The following is a 21440-nucleotide window of genomic DNA, read 5'->3' on the forward strand; positions in this document are numbered from 1 at the left end:
AAATTTGAGTATGCATTATTTAGAAGAATCAATTTAGTAAGCATATCAGTGATAATAAAGAAGCTTTCAAAGTCATGTTTGTAATACTTAAGAAAACAAGGTATTTCCAGTCAAGTTAAAAGAATGCCTAAGTAGGCCGGGCACGGTGGCTCACACCTATAAATCCAGCACTTTGGGAGGCTGAGGCGGGCAGATAACCTGATGTCAGGAGTTCACGACCAGCCTGACCAACATGAAGAAACCCTGTCTCTACAAAAAGTCCAAAATTAGCCGGGCATGGTGGCACATGCCTGTAATCCCAGCTACTTGGGAGGCTGAGGCAAGAGAATCACTTGAAACCAGGAAGCAGAGGTTGCAGGAAGCGGAATTTGTGGTGAGCCAAGATCACGCCATTGTACTCCAGCCTGGTGACAGTGAAACTTCGTCTCAAAAAAAAAAAGAATGCCTGAGTTGTTAAGCTAATTTGTTTTTTGGTTTTTTTGTTTTGTTTTTTTGTTTTTTTGAGATGGAGTTTCGCTCTTGTTACCCAGGCTGGAGTGCAATGGCATGATCTTGGCTCACCTCAACCTCCGCCTCCTGGGTTCAGGCAATTCTCCTGCCTCAGCCTCCCGAGTAGCTGGGATTACAAGCACGCCCCACCATGCCCAGCTAATTTTTTGTAGTTTTAGTAGAGACAGGGTTTCACCATGTTGACCAGTATGGTCTCAATCTCTTGACCTCGTGATCCACCCGTCTCGGCCTCCCAAAGTGCTGGGATTACAGGCTTGAGCCACTGCGCCCGGCAGCTAATTTGTTGTTTTAAGAGACAGGATCTTACTCTGTCATTCAGGCTAGAGTGCAATGGCACAGTCATAGCTCACTGCAGCTTCAAACTCCTGCGCTTAAGTGATCCCTTCACTTCAGCCTGCAAAGTACCTAGGACTACAGGTATATGCCACCACAACTGGGTAATTTTTAAATTTTTACTTTTTAGACATGGGGTCTCACTGTTGCCCAGGCTGGTCTTAAACTCCTGGCCTCAATCCTCCTGCCTTAGCCTGCCAAAGTGCTGGGATTACAGGTGTGAGCCACTGCACCCAGCCTGCTAATTTTTAACTTAAAAAAATTGTTTTTAATATTTTATTGCTCGAATGTCTTATTCTGTTCTACCTTTGCCTTGTTAAGTCCTTGTCAGTATGATTTAATTAGATCTTCCCAGTGTACTATAAGTTAGATAAAGGCCTAAGGTAAAACTGACGTTTCTTTCATTTTTAGATCTATGTGTTCAAACTTCTGTGACTATTTTTGGAATTTTTTTTTTTTTTTTTTTTTTTTTTGAGATGGAACCTCACTCTGTTGCCCATGCTGGAGTGCAACAGCGTGATGTCAGCTCACTGTAAACTCCGCCTCCCAGGTTCAAGCAATTCTCCTGCCTTAGCCTCCCAAGTAGCTGGGATTATGGGCATGTGCCACCACACCCAGCTAATTTTTATATTTTTTAGTAGAGACAGGGTCTCACCCTTTTGGCCAGGCTGGTCTTGCACTCCTGACCTCAGGTGATCCACCCAACTCAACCTCCCAAAGTGCTGGAATTACAGGCGTGAGTCACCGCACCAGGCTGTATTTTATTTTTGTTTATTTATTTATTTATTTATTTACTTTCTCTTGAGACAGAGTTTTGCTCTTGTTACCCAGGCTGGAGTGCAATGGCGCGATCTCGGCTCACCGCAACCTCCGCCTCCTGGGTTCAAGCAATTCTCCAGCCTCAGCCTCCCAAGTAGCTGGGACTACAGGTGAATGCCACCACACCCAGCTAATTTTTGCATTTTTAGTAGAGACAGGGTTTCCCCCTTGTTGACCAGGATGGTCTCGATCTCTTGATCTCATGATCCACCCGCCTCAGCCTCCCAAAGTGCTGGGATTATAGGCATGAGCCACCACACCCAGCCCCGGCCGTATTTTAAAAATTTGTTTTAGACTTAGTGCCTCCTTTGTAAATTCATCATGATGTTTCTTTTGCTCTAAATTGATCTTTCTGTACTTCCAAGGTATTCTATAGCAGGGAAAGAAGAGTAGCTAGTTACTGTCTGACCTTACAAACAGGATTCTCCTTCAGATTCCTAAAGTTATGCCAAAACAGTTCATGGTTTTTTTAACAGAATATTTTATTGTATTTTTTGAGACCAAGTCTCACTTTGTCACCCAGGCTGGAATGCAGTGGCATGCTCTCGGCTCACTACAACCTCCGCTCCCTGGGTTCAAGCAATTCTCCTGCTTCAGCCTCCTGAGTAGCTAGGACTACAGGCACGTGCCACCATGGTCAGCTAATTTTTGTATTTTTAGTAGTGATGGGATTCACCATGTTTGCCAGGCTGGTCTCTGCCTGCCTCAGCCTTCCAAAGTGCTGGGATTATAGGCATGAGCTACTGCTCCTGGCCTAACAAATGTTCTTTCCTGGAAAAGGTGAACTTTTCCAAAAATTATATGAAAGCAACAGTCAAAAAAGCAGTAGAATATTTTTTTGCACAGGGTGTTGTTGCTACCAGGACCTTCTTTTCAGTAGCCTTGGTCTTTTCAAGATCTCACAGTAATTGAAAAAGTGAAGATTCATGGAGAATGTTACTGGTGATTTCATGCTTTACAACTGGATGATGGGTTTCAGAAGAATGGATGTCTCATCTAGCTCAAAAAAAGCACATTCTAAACTAGACTTACATGAGAGAAAGATAATTTTCTTCCCATTTTTCCAGATTTTATTGGAGACAGCTGGGCACAGTGGCTCACACCTGTAATCTCAGCACTTTGGGAGGCCAGGGTGGGTAAATTACCTAAGGTCAGGAGTTCAAGACCAGCTTGGCCAACATGGTGAAACCCTGTCTCTAATAAAAATACAAAAATTAGCTGGGCATGGTGGCATGCGCCTGTAATCCCAGCTACTCAGGAGGCTGAGACAGGAGCATCACTTGAACCCAGGAGGCAGAGGTTGCACTGACCCAAGAAGATCACACAGATTGTGCCACTGCACTCCAGCTTGGGCGATAGAGCGAGAATCTGTCTCCAAAAAAAAAAAAAAGATTTTATTGAAGAAGATTTTGAAACTGTACAAAAAACAAGAAGAAAGAAATTGCTGATACTCTCTTTATATCCATAAGCAAAAAACATAAAAGGCAGTTCCTGGCAAATATAAAGGCTTATTAACTGTTAGTATGTACAGTATAACTCTAATTTAAGATCTATTTTAAGAACATCTGTCTGTTCACAGAAAAAGAATAAGCGGAAGCTGTAGGCCAGAGTATTAATAATAATTATCTCTGGTTAGAAGAATTTTCAATGGTTTTTATTTACTTTGTATTTTTATGTATTTTCCAAATTTTTATCGAATGAAATCGAGAAGGAAAAAGCAAATTTGTGTGTTGTAATCATTTTTCTATTTCCCCTCCTCCCTAAGTTGACTAGAAAAGCCTATAAAACAATGCTGAGAATACAGGGAGAATGTGTGCCAAAATAGACTTAGTCTATTGTGAATAATTTATATTTTGAAATCCAAGGAAAGGAAGAAGGGAATATACATGTAGGGGATACACATCTGGTGTTAGGCTCAGCACTTCATACATGTTATTTAATCCTTCTAAGAATATCATGAGACAGGTATTACTGCTCTACTCTTTTTTTTGAGACAGGGTCTCACTGTTGTCAGCCCAGGATGGAGTGCAATGGCCCCATCTCGGCCTCCTGCAACCTTCACCTCCTGGGTTCTAGCAATTCTCCTGCCTCAGCCTCCCAAGTATATGAGATTACAGGCACCTGCCACCATGCACGGCTAATTTTTGTATTTTTAGTAGAGGCAGAGTTTCACCATGTTGGCCAGGCTGGTCTCGAACTCCTGACCTCAGGTGATTCACCTACCTTGGCCTCCCAAAGTGCTGGGATTACAGGTGTGAGCCGTCATACCCAGCCTGCTCTACTCATTTTATAGAAAAGGAAACAGAGGCTTAGGGAAGAGAAGGAACTTGTTATAAGTCGCACCAGGGCTGGGATTAAAACCTAGGTCTTTCTACTCTCTAACCACCCTGCCTCAAACACCTGTGAGGGATTGAGGGAAACATTGCTTAGGAACTAGGGAATCTGACCCATGAACACAAGTACTAAAATTTGTGTTTACCATTTTTTTTTTCTTTTTTTTCTTAAGATAGAGTCTTGCTCCACTACCCAGGCTGGAGTGCAGTGGTACAATCAGGGCTTACTGTAGCCTCCGCCTCCAGGACTCAAGAATCCTTCCACCTCAGCCTCCCAAGTAGCTGTGGGACTACAGCCATCTGCCGCTATGCCTGGCTAATTTTTTATTTTATTTTTCAGCTAATTTTTTGGGGTTTTTTTTTGTAGATATGGGGTTTCACCAGCTGCCCAGGCTGGTCTCAAATTCTTGTGCTCAAGCAATCCACCCACCTCCGCCTCCCAAAGTGCTGGGATTACATGCATTAACCCCTGCTCCTGGCCCAATATTTATTTTTAATGGAAGACTGAAATTATACATTTATTTTCTATCATTAGCTGTCTAGGAGAAATAAAGCACAAATAAGAACTGTAATCCTAGTTAAAACAGGAATACCTTGGCTAATTGAAGAGAAACAGCTCAGGTATTAGCTGTATTCTGTAGGGTTCATGAGAAATTAAGAGCCCAGTGGTGAGAGGCCCCAAGGTTGTGGGGTTAGAGCATCCATCTCTGGAGATTACCAAAGCTATTTTTGCAGCCAGTGATAAGGCTGTAGGCAGCAAGGGCAGGCAGGATGCCTGAAGGCTTAGTCCATTTTTATCCCCAAATAAGGAGGTGCAGAGCCAGATACCTTTCTTGAGTAGGTGGTAGGGGTTGGGGAGGAAATGAAACAAAGTACTCTCTGTCAGCCTCATTCAAATTCCACATAATCTGAAATAATGCTTTGGAGGAGAAGTACCCAGTTACACTGAACCACTACCTTTCTAATAATTGGAGAGTCTGCTACCTAGTTTGATTTCATATTAAAGTTGCATGGGTGATTTTATTTTAAAGAGAGTCAGAAGACTAAAGGAAGCGACATAATCCTTCAGGTAGAGCATTAGGCTGGGCTGAGAGTTCTAATTCTCCTGCCCCACTGTGGTTATCAGCAGGTCACTTAGCTTTTCAGTTGTTTGTTTCCTCTACCTGTAAAACGAGGATAACTATTTCACAGAGATATTGTGAGAGTTGTCATTAAAAGGAAAGCATTCTGGATGAAGGTACTCTTAAGTCAGCAGTCCCCAACCTTTTTGGCACCAGGGACCAGTTTCCACAGACAGGGACCAGTGGAGTGGGGATAGATTCAAATGAAACTGTTTCACCTCAGATCATCAGGCATTAGTTAGATTCTCATAAGGAACATGCAACCTTGATCCCTCGCATGTGCAGTTCACAATAGGGTTTGCCCCTGTGAGAATCTAATGCTGCCGCTGATCTGACAGGAGGCTTTTAGTCAGTAAGGCTTGCCCACCCCTCACCTCCTGCTCTGCTGCCCAGCTTCTAACAGGCTACTGACTGGTACCCACTGGGGACCACTGCTCTAAGTAGTTGATCTCTGCAACCCATTTTGGGAGAGGATTTGCCTTATTGAAGAAGGCAGGATCATTCTTCTTTCTTTCCCATTTTCTAGAATCACAATAATGACTTATCAGCATAAGGTGGCATTTTAAACCACAGAAGACTTTAGTTCCATGGTAGGTCATACTACTGGTCTACCCAGCTGGGTATTCTAGCTCAGTAAGTGATACTCAGGGATACTTAAAGAGAAAAAGTATAGATATGGTGCTCCATTAAAGTATTACACTCAGTATACCCAAATTATCTTTGCTCCCTCATGATCTATATACATTAATGTATTTAAGGACTTTACACATATGTAACCTCTTCAGAGTAATAACTTCTAACATGTTTAAATTCTGTACATTCTGAAAATAAACTAATACACTTTTTAAAATATAATTTTATTTTGCCATGAATTTGGGGGTAGTAGAAGCAAAGTTTGCTAGATTGGAAACCTAATCAAATGATACATTCATTAACTTAGTCAAATTTCTGTTTAAGAAAAATCATAATTTCTCTCTTTCAGACCAACTGAACGTGAACGAACAGAAAGGCTAATTAAAACCAAATTAAGGGAGATCATGATGCAGAAGGATTTGGAGAATATTACATCCAAAGAGGTAAGAGACCTTGATTCCTCATTTGTTCCAAGGCTAGCAGTGGGATAACAATGGTTGTGGGGCTAGAAACAGTGCATGGTTGAAAGTACAGAGGGACTCAGAGATGAGTACAATATGTCATCTTTGTTTCAGATAAGAACAGAGTTGGAAATGCAGATGGTGTGCAACTTGCGGGAATTCAAGGAATTTATAGACAATGAAATGATAGTGATCCTTGGTCAAATGGATAGCCCTACACAGATATTTGAACACGTGTTTCTGGTAAGTTTTAAGGCCACTTTAAGTGGTATACTGAAGGTAGCCCATATGGACTCATGGGTGGGAGCAATTGTTAAATTTTATTATACATAAATAAAATGTAACTTACATTAAAGACAAAAGTACTTAAACCCAAACCTCATCAATTATTACGTGTGTGTGTGTGTGTGTGTGTGTGTGCGTCTGTGTATGTGTCACGGAGTCTCGCTGTCACCCAGACTGGAGTGTGGTGGTACAATCTTGGCTCACTGCAACCTCCACTTCCTGGGTTCAAGCAATTCTCCCGCCTCAGCCTCCAGAGTAGCTGGGACTACAGGTGAACACCACCACACCTGTCTAATTTTTGTATTTTCAATAGAGATGGGGTTTGCTATCTTGGCCACGTTGGTCTTGAACTCCTGACCTCAGGTGATCCGCCTGCCTCACCCTCCCAAAGTGCCGTGATTACAGTTGTGAGCCACTATGTCCGGCCCTCATTTTTATTTTCATTTTTATTTTTATTTTTGAAACCGGTTCTCTCTCTGTTGTGCATGGTTGAGTATAGTGGCACAATCTCAGCTCAATGCAGCCTCAACCTCCCAGGCTCAAGTGATCCTCCCTCCTCAGCTTCCTGAGTAGCTGGGACCATAAGCATGTGCCACCCCAAGCTTATTTTTGTATTTTTTTTGTGGAGATGGAGTTTTACCATGTTACCCAGGCTAGTCTCAGAACTCCTGAGCTCAAGCAATCTGCCCACCTCGGCCTTCCCAAAGTGCTGGAATTATAGGCATGAGCCATTCATTGCACCTGGCACCAAATTAGTCTTATATAGATGATCCTTAGTCTTAATAGTCTTAATTAGCCTTAAAAGGATGATCCTTTAAGGTCACTCTCAAATCTGCAAATGTGTCTAAGGTCTGATATATCTGAGTAGAGTTGGTGGGAGCTACGGTAACTGAGAAACAAGAGACTACTGGACTTTCAAACATACGAAACCTTATAGCTATACTTTGAGTCTCTACTTTTTATGATTACCAACAAAAAAAAAAATTGGTGACTAAAAATTGTTCTTCATGGTTCCTGAACATTTAGTGACTTTGTAATTAGCCCAAGGAGACCTAACAGGTAGATTATGAAAGCTTTGAAAAATCCTAAGACCTATCAAATGTTAGAGTTTTAGTTCTTATCTGTACATGTAGTGGGAGCAAAGTTAACAAGAATAATTAAAATCAATGGAGAATGCCAAAACCTCATTTTGTGTCCACTTCTCGCACACTTTCACCAAAAATGCCTACAAGGAACTAAGTCAGTTGGTTTGATTTTTACTTCCTTTCTCTTCTTGAGGACGTTTATGAACTGTGAAATGATTAGAAACTGGAAAACCAGAAGAAAAGGGGAGTAAATGCACAGGAACTGACTCAACTGGATCCGCCTCACTCTGAATATTTGAGTTTATTTCATGAGGCACTCAGACTATGCCTTTGAAGGCTTGTGCCCTGAAATAACTTGTTGACACCCTAGGATATATGAGTCTAGAATGATTTGTAGTGGTAAATTAGCTATACAATTACTCATGAAAAGCTGTGAGCTGGGAGGGGAACTTCTTTTCCATTAAATAACTGACCAATATGTGTGTTGCCATTTCTGTTGTAGATTATACTGCAAAACCGTCATTGGGCCTTTCTATTTGCAAGGCACCTGACTTTGTTGTCTCTTACATGTATTTTCACAAGGATTCAGATATATCCTGCTCTTGTATTTGGAAAGAATCTTTGTGTTATCTATAGAAAACTTGTGAGTCGCTCATTCTATGGGGCCCTCCCAACTGTCTTACTGAGACTAGTTTTTATGAAGGGCAAATACCTGTAGCTAAAAGGAGCTCATGTGACTGAAGCTGCAAACTTGGGAGTCAAGTTTCCCATTGAGCCAACTTTTAACGTGTAAAAGAATACAGATGTGACGAATATCAAATACAGTTTCTGACTGATCAACCTGTTTTATTTAATGCATGCTTTCCTGTGTCTCTGGTGCCACTCACTCAAGAACTACTCCCTTCTCAAGTGGTATATCTTAGCCATGCAAGCCAATGTTAACAGTATTGTAAACAGAAAAAAAATCTAATTTCCCTAAAATTACAGTTCCCTAATCAACTACAAATACATTTGAGCATTTCTGCTAGTAGAGTAATACCACGATTTCATTATTGTCAGGCATAATCTCCTGTCTTGAGTTTTTTTCTCATTAAAAAAATAATTCTGGCCAGGTATGGTAGCTCACATCTATAATCCCAGCACTTGTGGGGTGGCCAAATTGGGAGAATCACCTAAGCCTGGGAGTTTGAGGCTGCCGTGAGCCATGATCATGCCACTGCACTCCACCCTGAGCCAACAGAGTGAGACCCTGTCTCAAAATAATAATAATAATCCATGTTCATTTAAAAAAATTTTAGAAGACAACAGATTATATTTATTTAATCAAGACTGATAATCACCATCATCTTTTGTTATGTAATATTTATATATAATATTGCCTTCCAATTTTTTTTTTTTTTTGAGATGGAGTCTCACTCTGTCACCTAGGCTGGAATACAGTGGCACAATCTCAGCTCACTGCAACCTTTGCCTCCTGGGTTCACATACTTCTCCTGAGTAGCTAGGATTACAAGTGCACACCACCACACCCGACTAATTTTTTGTATTTTTAGTAGAGACTGGGTTTCACTATGTTGGCCAGGCTGGAACTCCTGATCTGCCTGCCTTGGCCTCCCAGAGTTCTGGGATTACAGATGTGAGCCACTGCGCCCAGCCCCAATCTTACTTACTTTTATTCGTATATGTGTGTGTCTGTATATACATAAATATAAATATATATATGTATACAATATATATTTATATTTATGTATATACAGACACAAATATGTCAACTTTATTTTTTTAAAAAACAGTTTTAGGTTCACAGCAAAATTGAGCAAAGGGTATGGAAATTTCCCATATACGACTTGCCCCAACACATGCATAGTCTCCCCCATTGTCAGCATCCTCCACCAGAGTGGTACATTTGTTACAGCTCATTAGTCTACATTGACACATCATTATAAACTAAAGCCCAGAGTTTACAATAGGGTTCACTCTTGGTGTTGTATATTATATGGGTTTGGACAAATTTATGACATGTATTCACTATAAAGAATATCACATAGAGTTTTTTACTTTTTAAATACACATCTATGTACTTTTTTGCACATCAGCCTTGTGTGTGTATATACATATTTTTGAACAAAGGAAAATCTCTTCAGCCTCAGGTATACTTCTGTATTCTAGAAAATGGACATTTTCTTTCCATTGTGAATTTTTATTTGGGGGGAAAAACTTCAAAATTGAGGAACCCGGTAATTTAACTCCTCTCTAACAAAGTAAATGCATAAACAGGTTGTCTAAACATCTTATTATACTTGTTCCTTGGTGGCTTCCTCCCTTTGTTTACACTGCCATATCCTATGTCCAAATCCCTATCTCTTCTCCAGTGAGTCTATGCCCTGCTGGCTTTACCAGCAATGACATGGAAAAAGAGGCATTCTAGCTGCAAGTGGTGGTGTTAATTTTCTGCAAAGTCATCTCATCTTGTGCATAGCTGCCATGCCTGGAGCTCAACCAGATTGAGTAAAGAGAGGCAACAGGATTTTTCCCTCCCTTTGGAAGAACACTCAGCTCTGCAGTATACTGCACAGAGATCTGTTTATTGGGCAAAATATCCAGCTGATATGGGGAGGGAAAGTGTAGGTTATAGCTTAAATAAAAGCTGCATTGTTAAGAGAGAATTGATTGGTGCGAAGCCAGGGTGTTTCTAGAAAAAGAGATTCTACACCCTTACAAGCATATCACTTCTCTGAACTGGAAGCCTTTGCCCAACTAAGTTTCAGTATCAGCAGCTCTCCTGGAGGCTGTCCGATTTGGCTGAGAAAAAGCTAGATGTTGACAGAGACCATTTGCAGAAAAGCAGGCAAACAAGTATGTCGGACACATCACCTGTAATTTTGCTCATGAATTTAAAAAGTAGTCAAAACTTTTACTGCTGATTATCTTTTTCGCAATTTGACATTACAGATCTTTTTGGAATAGTGTTTCCTTTTCAGAGAAGAAGTCAGCCTGGGAAAGGATCAGGAAAAAATAGCTAATGGGTAGTAGGCTTAATACCCGGGTGATGAAATAATCTGTACAACAAACCCCCATGACAGAAGTTTACCTATGTAACAAACCTGCACATGTACCCCTGAAGTTAAAAAAAAAATTCAGCCTCAAATTGGTTAATTTTACTGTAGATGCAGAGAAACAGAGGGTGTATAAATAGATGAGACTGTAATCGAACAGATTATTTTATCATATTCATGATTTTTGTCCCTGAATTGGAGGTATGGCATAAACTTCTCTTGGGAGGAAAAGTTAATAAAGAGCTTATGCCAGGTTGCCACAGTAATGTGACTTACAATATTGAGGCTGTAGAAATAATATGATAAAATATGGACAGAGATACCAGTCCTTGGATATTGTGTCAAGTTATATTTATCTTAGCAAGACTCCCACAGTACAGTCCTTATTTGCTGTAAATGTGCTGTCGTCTTCTATTTTACTTGGACAGTTGGACTCCAGCAAGGCTATCTCCTGAGGATAACATGAAATCAGTTATTTGGTCTTTGGGCCAGCGTACAGTGCAAGGGAACCAGAGTAAAAGACAGAAATGAAGTTACTTTAAAATGTATTATAGTCCAAAGATTTCATTTTACACTTCGATAAAATTAGACTATGCTTTGCTTAATTACATAGAGCATAATGGAAACCCCCATAGAATTATGTCACCATAAGCCTATGAAACATGAATGGAAAAAAATGAGTCTGTGAAGGGCCCCAGAAGTCTAATATACATGGTATTTGTATTGAGGACGGAAAGGTAATTAGACCAAGTGGACTCCAAGTCTTTCAGATTGAATCTGAAGCAGCCCTAACTGTAGCCCAAGTCACTTTATATGGGCTTCAGTGAGTCAGTAACCAATGCCTTTAATTTATTTGCCTATGGAGAGGTATCACTTCACATTGTCAGGTTGAACTCTCTCTGGACAGGTGAATGAAAACCAGGGACTTTATCCGTCACGTCAGTGTTATTTTCATCTAACTGGACAGAGTTCCATGAAGGACTGAGATTTTTAAATTAAGAAGTGAGGTGATCACATTTCACTGGCTCTAGTTTAACCTCTCAGCCCCTAGTTTGGCATCCGCCTCCTTGAAGTCCTTTGTGGTTCTTGCCTATTTCTTTGGTGTGGGAGCTTGTTTTCCAAGGTTGAACAGAACCTTCAGAATCTCCCATATTTTTTAAAACAAGCCAGCAAAGCCCTTGCCTATACCTCACTTACTGACCTTTTCTTAAATGGAATTTCAGCACAGTGTCCTTGAGATCTCCCAGCTCAATGGCCAGATTACAGATCACCTGTAATATGATAGTACTTACACAACACTTGACAATTTTTATAGTACTTCATCTAATGGTCACATTTGATCTTCCAATTAGCAAACATTTGTCGATCCTCTTTATTGTGTGAGGCATGAGACTAGGTATTTGTACAGTCTGATCTAATTCTGAAAGGAAAGCATGATGAGCCATATCAGATAGATACTCAGAGAAAGCCAATGGAATAAAGATACAGACAACTAGGAGAGGTCATTAGTAACATCAGCAATAGTGATAAGGGCAGAGGCCAAAGTGCTATGGATTGAGATGTGGAAAATGAGGAAATAGAGAAAGTGAGTGTTTGATTTTCTTTTTTCTTTCTTTCTCTCTTTTCTTTTCCTTTTTTTTTTTTTTTTTTTTTAAGACTAAGTTTCACTCTTGTTGCCCAGGCTGGAGTGCAATGGCACAATATTGGCTCACCATAACCTCCACCTCCCAGGTTCAAGCAATTCTCCTGCCTCAGCCTCCTGGGTAGCTGGGTTTACAGGCATGCACCACCATGCCCAGCTAATTTTTTGTATTTTTAGTAGAGACAGGGATTCTCCATGTTGGTCAGGCTAGTCTCCAATACCCGACCTCAGGTATCTGTCTGCCTTGGCCTCCCAAATTGCCAGGATTACAAGCTGCTCACTCTTTGGCCCAGGCTGGAGTGCAGTGGTGCGATCTCAGCTCACTGCAACCTCCACCTTCCGGGTTCAAGCGATTCTTCTGTCTCAGCCTCCCGAGTAGCTGGACTGCAGGCGTGTGCCACCGTGTCCGGCTAATTTTTGTATTTTTACTGGAGATGGGGTTTCACCATATTGGCCAGGCTGGTTTCAAACTCCTGACTTCATAATCCACCTGCCTCAGCCTCCCAAAATGCTGGGATTACAGGGTGAGCCACTGCCCCTAGCCAGAAAATAAGTATTTGACTTTATTTATATGAAGCCATGTAGGAAAGGGAGAAAGAGCAGAGTCTACAGGAGGATTTATGACAAAGAGAGGGGTTTTCCATTTTAATATGGGAAAACTTTGCATGTATAATTTGAGGGAAAGGAACCCATTAAATATATAGGACTGGGATGGGAAGGGTGTTTTCGTTTTACAAATAAAGACAGAGAGGTTGGCCGGGTGCAGTGGCTCATGCCTGTAATCCCAGCACTTTGGGAAGCTGAGGTAGGTGGATCATGAGGTCAAGCGATGGAGACCATCCTGGCCAGCATGGTGAAGCCCTGTCTCTACTAAAAATACAAAAATTAACTGGGCATAGTGGCACGTGCCTGTCGCCCCAGCTACTTGGGAGGCTGAGGCAGGAGAATCACTTGAACCCAGGAGGCGGAGGTTGCAGTGAGTGGAGATCACACCACTGCACTCCAGCCTGGCAACAGAGCAAGACTCTGTCTCAAAAAATAATAATAACAAAAAGAGAGGTTAAGCAGTTTGCCCTAATGTCCCCACAGTAGGAAGGGCAGTCAGAACCTGAACCTAAGTTTTCTAATGCTGAATTCCATTTAATGTCTTTAATTCTAAGAGTAAACTCTTATAAAATGTCTGCCCTGGCCAGGCATGGTAGCTCATGCCTGTAATCCCAGCACTTTGGGAGGCTGAGGTGGGTGGATCATGAGGTCAGGAGATTGATACCATCCTGGCCAACGTGGTGAAACCTGATCTCTACTAAAAATACAAAAATTAGCCAGGCGTGGTGGCACGCGCCTATAATCCTAGCTACTCAGGAGGCTGAGGCAGAATAGCTTGAACCCAGAAGGCAGAGATTGCAGTGAGCTGAGGTCGAACCACTGCACTCCAGCCTGGCAACAGAGTGAGAGTCTGTCTCAAAATATATATATAAAATAAAAATAAAATAAAATGTCTGCCTTTTTAGAAGATAAGAACGGATAGCTCAGAGACAGAAAATGGACCTTAAACAATGAAAAGTCGCTCACTTTTACTCATAAGAGAAATGCAAATTGAAACTACATTGAGATACCTATCAGATTGGCAGAAATTCAAAAACTTAACCACACATTTTATTGGAAAGATTATGGGGAAAGTGGTGCTCTCACACATTGCTGGTGGGAACACAGAATTGTTTCAAGCTCTATGGAGGGAAATTTAACATTGTCTGACAAAACCGTATTCTTTCTTTGTCCCAGCAATCCTGCTTCCACAAATATGAAATATCGTTCATAGTAGATGAGTTGAAGAAACTATTACATCACTATTCATGAAGTACTATGCAGATGTAGGAAAGAATAAGGAAGATTTCTATGGACTGTTATATGTATTGGTTTTGAGGATATATAAAATGAAATATATGTAAAATGAAAGCAGTGAATAAAAACAATGTGTAGCATATTACTTTTGCATAAGAATTGGTAATATGAGTAAGGAGTAGCAATAAGTATATATTGCTATATGTTTGCTCATATTTTTTCAAAATAGAATAAGTCAGAAACTAATAAAAATGTTACCAATATGAATTAAAGAGACAGGAGTGACAGTGAGACTTCTACGTTTACTTTTTAATAAACTTTTGACTTTTAATTACATAAAAGTTTTGCATGCTCAAAATATTAAATGGAAAAGAATAGAAAAAGCACTCTAAAATTGAATGCAAGCTAGGTACAGTAACATGCACTTGTAGTCCCAGGTACTCAGGAGACTGAGACAGGAAGATCACTTGAGGCCAGAAGTTCAAGGCTGTAGCACACAATGATGGCACCTGTGAATAGCCACTGAGCTCCAGCCTGGGCACTATAACAAGATCCTGCCTCCAAAAAAAATACAGCTGGGTGTGGCTCACACCTATAATCCCAGCACTTTGGGTGACTGAGGCAGGTGGATCACAAGGTCAGGAGTTCAAGACCAACCTGACCAACATGAAGAAACCTCGTCTCTACTAAAAATACAAAAATTAGCTAGGTGTGGTGGTGCACACTTGTAATCCCATCTATTCAGGAGGCTGAGGTGGGAGACTCCCTTGAACCCGGGAGGCAGAGGTTGCAGTGAGCACACCAGTGCACTCTAGCCTGGGTGACAGAGCACGACTCCATCTCAGGAAAAAATATATACAGGTTGTGGGGAATTACCCAAGATAAATCTGAAGTCTACAAAAATGTCAATATCATGAAAGACCCATCCACTCCCAAAGAAAGCAGAAGGTGGACTATTTTAAAGCTAGCCTGTGTGTGGTGGCTTACTCTGTAATCCCAACATTTTGGGAGGCCAACATGGGGAAGATCACTTGAGGCCAAGAGTTTGAGACCAGCCTGGGCAACATAGTGAGACCTCCATCTCTAAAAAACAAAAGTAAAAAAATTAGCCAGGCATGGTGTTGCACACCTGTAGCCTCAACTACTCAGGAGGCTGAGACAGGAGGATGATTTGAGCCCAGGAGTTCAAGGATACAGTGTGCTGCTTCACTCCAGCCTAGGTAACAGAGCAAGACTCTGTCTCTTAAAAAAAATAAGTAGGCTGGGCACAGTGACTCACGCCTATAATCCCAGTACTTTGGGAAACCAAGACAAATGGATCACTTGAGGTCAGGAGTTCAAGACCAGCCTGGGCAACATGGTGAAACCCCATCTCTACTAAAAATACAAAAATTAGCTGGATATGGTGATGCACACCAATAATGCCAACTACTCGGGAGGCTGAGTCAGGAGAATCACTTGAACCCCAGAGGTGGAGGTTACAGTGAGTTAAGATCACACCACTGCCCTCTAGCCTGGACAATGGAGCAAGACTCTGTTTCAAAAATATATATATATAGCTAGAATATAGAGATATGACAACTAAATGTGAAGAATGATTATTGATTGAGTGAATATAACTGACATTTTGGGGACATTTGTGGAAATTCAAACATGTATAATCTATTGGGTTATTGTATTAATGTTACATTTCTTTGATATGATCATGATATTATGTAAGAAAATGTTCTTAGATCATACATGCTCAAGTATTCAAGTTAAGTGTCATGGTACACAAATTGCTCTCAGATGGTTCAGAGGAAAAAAAGTAGGATATACTGAAAGAAAAGGGAAAGAAGGAAAGAGAGAAAATGTGGCAAAATATTGATAATTGATGTATCCTCCAGATCATCTGCAGAACCTCCTCTCCAAAGTTTGCCATTTATCCCTATCTTAAAATGTTACATATCGTGCTTCCCTTATCTGTTTGACAGAAGCTGCTATTTCACTCTCTTTTTCTACCACACACATGTTCTGTCCTTTAACTCCTTAGATCCAACTTAATGCACTAAAAAGAGTGTGAGCTTTGGAATAAGGTGTAGTTCAAAACATAATAATGCTGCTTTTGTATCTGAAAATTCAGCAAATGTTTATTGAGCACTTGCCAGGTACCAGGCACTGTGCAAGGTGCATGGATTTCCATAGGGAACAAAAGAGCTGGTTCCTGCCCTCTAGGAGCTTATGTTAAAGGTAGTTAGAAAACAAGCACGTAAATAAATATATAGCTACAAATTGTGATACACGCTGTTGAGGAAAATATCAGATTGCTATGAGCAAGAATAGCAGAAGACATCTAATTTCAATTGGATAATGGTTAAAGACACCTCTTCTGCCTTATGATCATGAGCAAAAATTATTTGAATTCTGTGAGTTGGTTTTATATCTGTAAAAATGAAGATGAAAATAACATTCTTACTCTATCATTTGTGAACACTAAATGTGATAACATATGAAGTGGCTGCCACTTAAAGGGCACTGCGTAGATGTTATTAGTCTTCATTTTGAAAGTTCTGCTCTTTCCCTCACTCATTTCCAAGTATTGTATTTGGTTGTTTTCTAATACTCCTTAACCTTGTCTTTTTGGCTCCATAGGGCTCAGAATGGAATGCCTCCAACTTAGAGGACTTACAGAACCGAGGGTAAGCACACAAAGTATTTGCTGACACCCCTATGTGACAGAAGTCCCTGTTTTATCTTTACATTTTCCCATCAAGGAGGTTTCAATGGGTAACTTTAATCTTTTTTTTTTTTTTTGAGACGGAGTTTCGCTCTTGTTACCCAGGCTGGAGTGCAATGGTGTGATCTTGGCTCACCGCAACCTCCGCCTCCTGGGTTCAGGCAATTCTCCTGCCTCAGCCTCCTGAGTAGCTGAGATTACAGGCACGCGCCACCATGCCCAGCTAATTTTTTGTATTTTTAGTAGAGATGGGGTTTCACCATGTTGACCAGGATGATCTTGATCTCTCGAGCTCATGATCCACCCGCCTCGGCCTCCCAAAGTGCTGGGATTACAGGCTTGAGCCACCGCGCCCGGCTAAAAATTTGGAATCTTTTTTTTTTTTTTTTTTTTTTTTGGAGATGGAGTTTTGCTCTTGTTACCCAGGCTGGAGTGCAATGGCGCGATCTTGATCTTGGCTCACCGCAACCTCCGCCACCTGGGTTCAAGCAGTTCTCCTGCCTCAGCCTTCTGAGTAGCTGGGATTACAGGCACGCGCCACCATGCCCAGCTAATTTTTTGTATTTTTTTTTTAGTAGAGACGGGGTTTCACCATGTTGACCAGGATGGCCTCGATTTCTTGACTTTGTGATCCGCCCGCCTCGGCCTCCCAAAGTGCTGGGATTACAGGCTTGAGCCACCGCGCCCAGCCGTGTAACTTTAATCTTAAGAGTTGCTTCCGACTGATTCTAATCAGATGTAATCTAAGAAAAATAAGAACAGCTATTCTCCCTCTGTTTCATTCCCCCACCTCCCAAGAAATATCAGCTGCTTTAATTGAAAGACTTTGACAAACAAATATGCAAACCTTTGGTGATGTTTAAAATCAAATTTTTACTTTTATGCAAGAATACATAGAATTGCATATGTTGGGCTCACAGAGCTGTTCATTCAACATTTATTGAGCATCTTCTTTGGGATAAAGTGCCAGGTGCTAGGGATCCACAGATAAATTAATACTCAGTCCCTATCCTGTATAGTAAGCTGCTTCAAGACTCTGTAGGTTATGGATGTGAACTGGACAAGCTTCTGAAATTGAAGAGGACCTACCTTATATTAAGAAAATTGTCCCTAAGCGGCATGGTTATTAAGTTTGATTGTAGCAATCGAGACTGCAGTGAACATTCAGCAAGTAAAAAGCTACCATTCGTCCCTTATCTAATGCCTAGTAAGTTTCTCATTGAAGTTCATTCACTTTAGGAAGTCAGATCATCCCAATAAGAAAAGAGAAAATCAGATCTGAAATTTGCCATGCTAACTCTTCATAGTGGAAAGAGATATGACCAGCTGGGACTCAGAGGTAGTGATGGTTGCTGGCTGCCTGTTTTCTCAGCCATAAGCCTTCTAGTTATCTTTATCGTGAGTGGATAAGTACACCCTACTTCTTCCCCACATGAAAGGTATTTCATAACTGGCAAAATGAACTTGGAACAGGACTTAACACAAATGATTATACAAAGAATTCCAGGGAGGGAATCTGGTTGCTTAATTTAAGATTTGAAGTTAAATAAAACTTGGAAAATTTAAATTAATAAGAATTGAGTCTAGAGTTCTTGAAGGCAGACACTGTATCTTAGTCTTGTTTATAGCCTACCATTTACCTAGCTCAAAGTTGTGTAACAAGAGGGTACTCAGTAAATGTGAATGAATGATAGGTACATTCACACGTATATGAGAACTGTGACTTGCCTAATGGCAGATAAGGAGAGAAAATGGATTAGTAAACTGTGTTGGGAATTCAGAGACCTCAGTTCTAATCCTGTGACTACCATTTGCCTTCTTTGGAAGTGCCCCTGAAGCATAAGGACCCCCTAATTCAACAAGATTAATAACATTGCATCTGCTTTATATACAGGAGTCTCCTTAAGATTTCCTTAGGAGTTGCCGGGCACGGTGGCTCAAGCCTGTAATCCCAGCACTTTGGGAGGCCGAGGCGGGTGGATCATGAGCTCAAGAGATCGAGACCATTCTGGTCAACATGGTGAAACCCCGTCTCTACTAAAAATACAAAAACTTAGCTGGGCATGGTGGCACGTGCCTGTAATCCCAGCTACTCAGGAGGCTGAGGCAGGAGAATTGCTTGAACCCAGGTGGCGGAGGTTGCGGTGAGCCAAGATCGCGCCATTGCACTCCAGCCTGGGTAACAAGAGCAAAACTCCGTCTCAAAAAAAAAAAAAAAAAAAAAAGCCGGGCGCGGTGGCTCACGCCTGTAATCCCAGCACTTTGGGAGGCCGAGGCGGGTGGATCACGAGGTCAAGAGATCGAGACCATCCTGGCCAACATGGTGAAACCCCGTCTCTACTAAAAATATAAAAAATTAGCTGGGCATGGTGGCACGTGCCTGTAATCCCAGCTACTCAGGAGGCTGAGGCAGGAGAATTGCCTGAACCCAGGAGGTGGAGGTTGCGGTGAGCCGAGACCGTGCCATTGCACTCCAGCCTGGATAACAAGAGCGAAACTCCGTCTCAAAAAAAAAAAAAAGATTTCCTTAGGAGTGGGACAGTGTTTTTTTTTACAAACTTCCCAAGTCATCAAGCTTTAAAAATTCTGTAATTCTGGCCAGGTGTAGTGGCTCACGCCTGTAATCCCAGCACTTTGGGAGGCTGAGGCAGGTGGATCACTTGAGGTCAGGAATTCAAGACCAGCCTGGCCAACATGGTGAAACCTCATCTTTACTAAAAATACAAAAAATTAGCTGGGCATGATAGTGGGCACCTGTAATCCCAGCTACTTGGGAGGCTGAGGCAGGAGAATTGCTTGAATCGGGGAAGCCAAGGTTGCAGTGAGCCGAGATCATGCTACTGTACTCCAGCCTGAGCAACAGAGTGAGACTCTGGGAAAAAAAAAAAAAAAATGTAATTCTGGAAAACCTAGATACAGTGTTTAGTATGAAATCTGAGATTTGGTATAGTAGTGATTGCCAAAAGCATTGGAATCATGTCATATATACATATGAATTTAGAACATAATCTCAGCTGGAGATGAGACCCATCATTTCATTTGCTTCTTAGAAGGCTAAATTATAAAATGCAACTAACTATATCTAGTTGCCTTTAAAAACAGTATGGTCGAATTTCTAGATAGCCTCTTAGATCTTGTTTCTTAAATTCAGTGATTGTTAAGTTTTAATATGTGAAGAATTATAGTTCAGGGATCTGAACACAAAACCATCTGTACTACCCCATGTAGATAACTCATGCAATTTTTAAGGGTAATTTTGACATTAAGGCCATTTCCATGCAATCTACTGACTTTAGAACCTAACCCAAAGTAAAATGTTACTCTATATAGAGTCATTTGGTGCTGAGATGGCAAAAAAGTTTCAGGGAGTTTCAGTTCCAATTGCCAGTGACTGCTTACGGCTCTATAATGAAAAGGATTGGGAGGCTATGTCCTGCCTCTAGAAAGATAGTGCCATAATTCATTACTGAGGTATGGGATTAGAGGTGGGAGAGTGTTCATTTTTATTTTAAATAAAATGAGGAGGTCGAGTGTGGTGGCTCATGCCTGTAATCCCAGCACTTTGGGAGGCCAAGGCGGACAGATCATGAGGTCAGAAGTTCGAAACCAGCCTGGCCAACATGATGAAACCCCATCTTTACTAAAAACACAAAAATTAGCCAAGAGTGCTGGCACATAGCTGTAATCTCAGGTACTCAGGAGGTTGAAGCAGGAGAATTGCTTGAACCCAGGAGGCAGAGGTTGCAATGAGCCAAGATCTTGCCATTGTTCTCCAGCTCTAGGCTGCAGGGCAAGTCTCCATCTCGGAAAAATAAATAAATAAACAATATAATAAAATAAGGAAAGTGTGCTGCCTGCCTTTTTTCCTTTTTTTTTTTTTCTTCCTGTCACCCTGGCTGGAGTGTTGCCTTTTTTCCTAGCAGTTTTATTCAAATATAATTTACATACCATATGATTCACCCATTTTAAATGTACAGTTTGTGGGTTTTTAGTATATTCACAAAGCTGTGCGACCCATCACCACAATCAGTTTAGAACATTTTTTCAACCCAGAAAGAAAGCCTGTACCCTTCCGGAGTCACCTCCATTTTCCTTCTTACCTCTGCCCCAACAATTCCTAGAAATCACTAATGTTCGTCAACTAACAAAGAGCCAAAGTCAAAGCCACTCTTTGGCTAATTTGAATAATGCTGGTTGTGACCATTTGTGTACAAGTTTTTGGGTGGGCTTATGTTTTTATTTCTCTTGGATTTATTCTTTGGAAAGGAATTGCTGGGTCCTGTGGTAATTTTATGTTTAACCTTAGGGAAGCTGCTGTACTGTTTTCCATAGCAGTTGCACCGTTTTGCATGTCTACCATCAGCTTGCTTTTTTTTTTTTTTTCTTTTTGAGACTGAGTTTTGCTCTTGTTGCCCAGACTGAAATGCTATGGTGTGATCTCGGCTCACCACAACCTCCACCTCCCAGCTTCCAGCGATTCTCCTGCCTCAGCCTCCCAAGTAGCTGGGATTACAGACATATGCCACCACACCCAGCTAATTTTGTATTTTTAGTAGGGCTGGGGTTTTACCGTGTTGACCAGGCTGGTCTCGAACTTCTCACCT

General features: G+C 41.2%; 1 protein-coding gene and 1 long non-coding RNA gene across 6 annotated transcripts in view; both read left to right on the forward strand.

Moving 5' to 3' along the window:
• SSH2 (slingshot protein phosphatase 2) overlaps nt 1-21440 on the forward strand; it is a 295182-nt gene that overhangs the window by 244159 nt on the left and 29583 nt on the right. For all 5 annotated transcript variants that reach the window (XM_003931451.4, XM_074388423.1, XM_074388424.1 and 2 more), the window contains 3 exons: nt 6099-6192; nt 6325-6453; nt 16752-16798. In XM_003931451.4, the coding sequence (XP_003931500.3) occupies nt 6099-6192; nt 6325-6453; nt 16752-16798 (270 nt within the window). The remainder of the gene's footprint in view (nt 1-6098; nt 6193-6324; nt 6454-16751; nt 16799-21440) is intronic.
• On the forward strand, nt 6460-15512 carry LOC141581831 (uncharacterized). Its single transcript, XR_012514600.1, has 2 exons — nt 6460-9268; nt 9338-15512. It is a non-coding gene; the product is annotated as an uncharacterized LOC141581831 (long non-coding RNA).

The sequence above is a fragment of the Saimiri boliviensis genome, chromosome 17 (genome assembly GCF_048565385.1).
Source record: "Saimiri boliviensis isolate mSaiBol1 chromosome 17, mSaiBol1.pri, whole genome shotgun sequence".
Classification (NCBI taxonomy): domain Eukaryota; kingdom Metazoa; phylum Chordata; class Mammalia; order Primates; family Cebidae; genus Saimiri; species Saimiri boliviensis.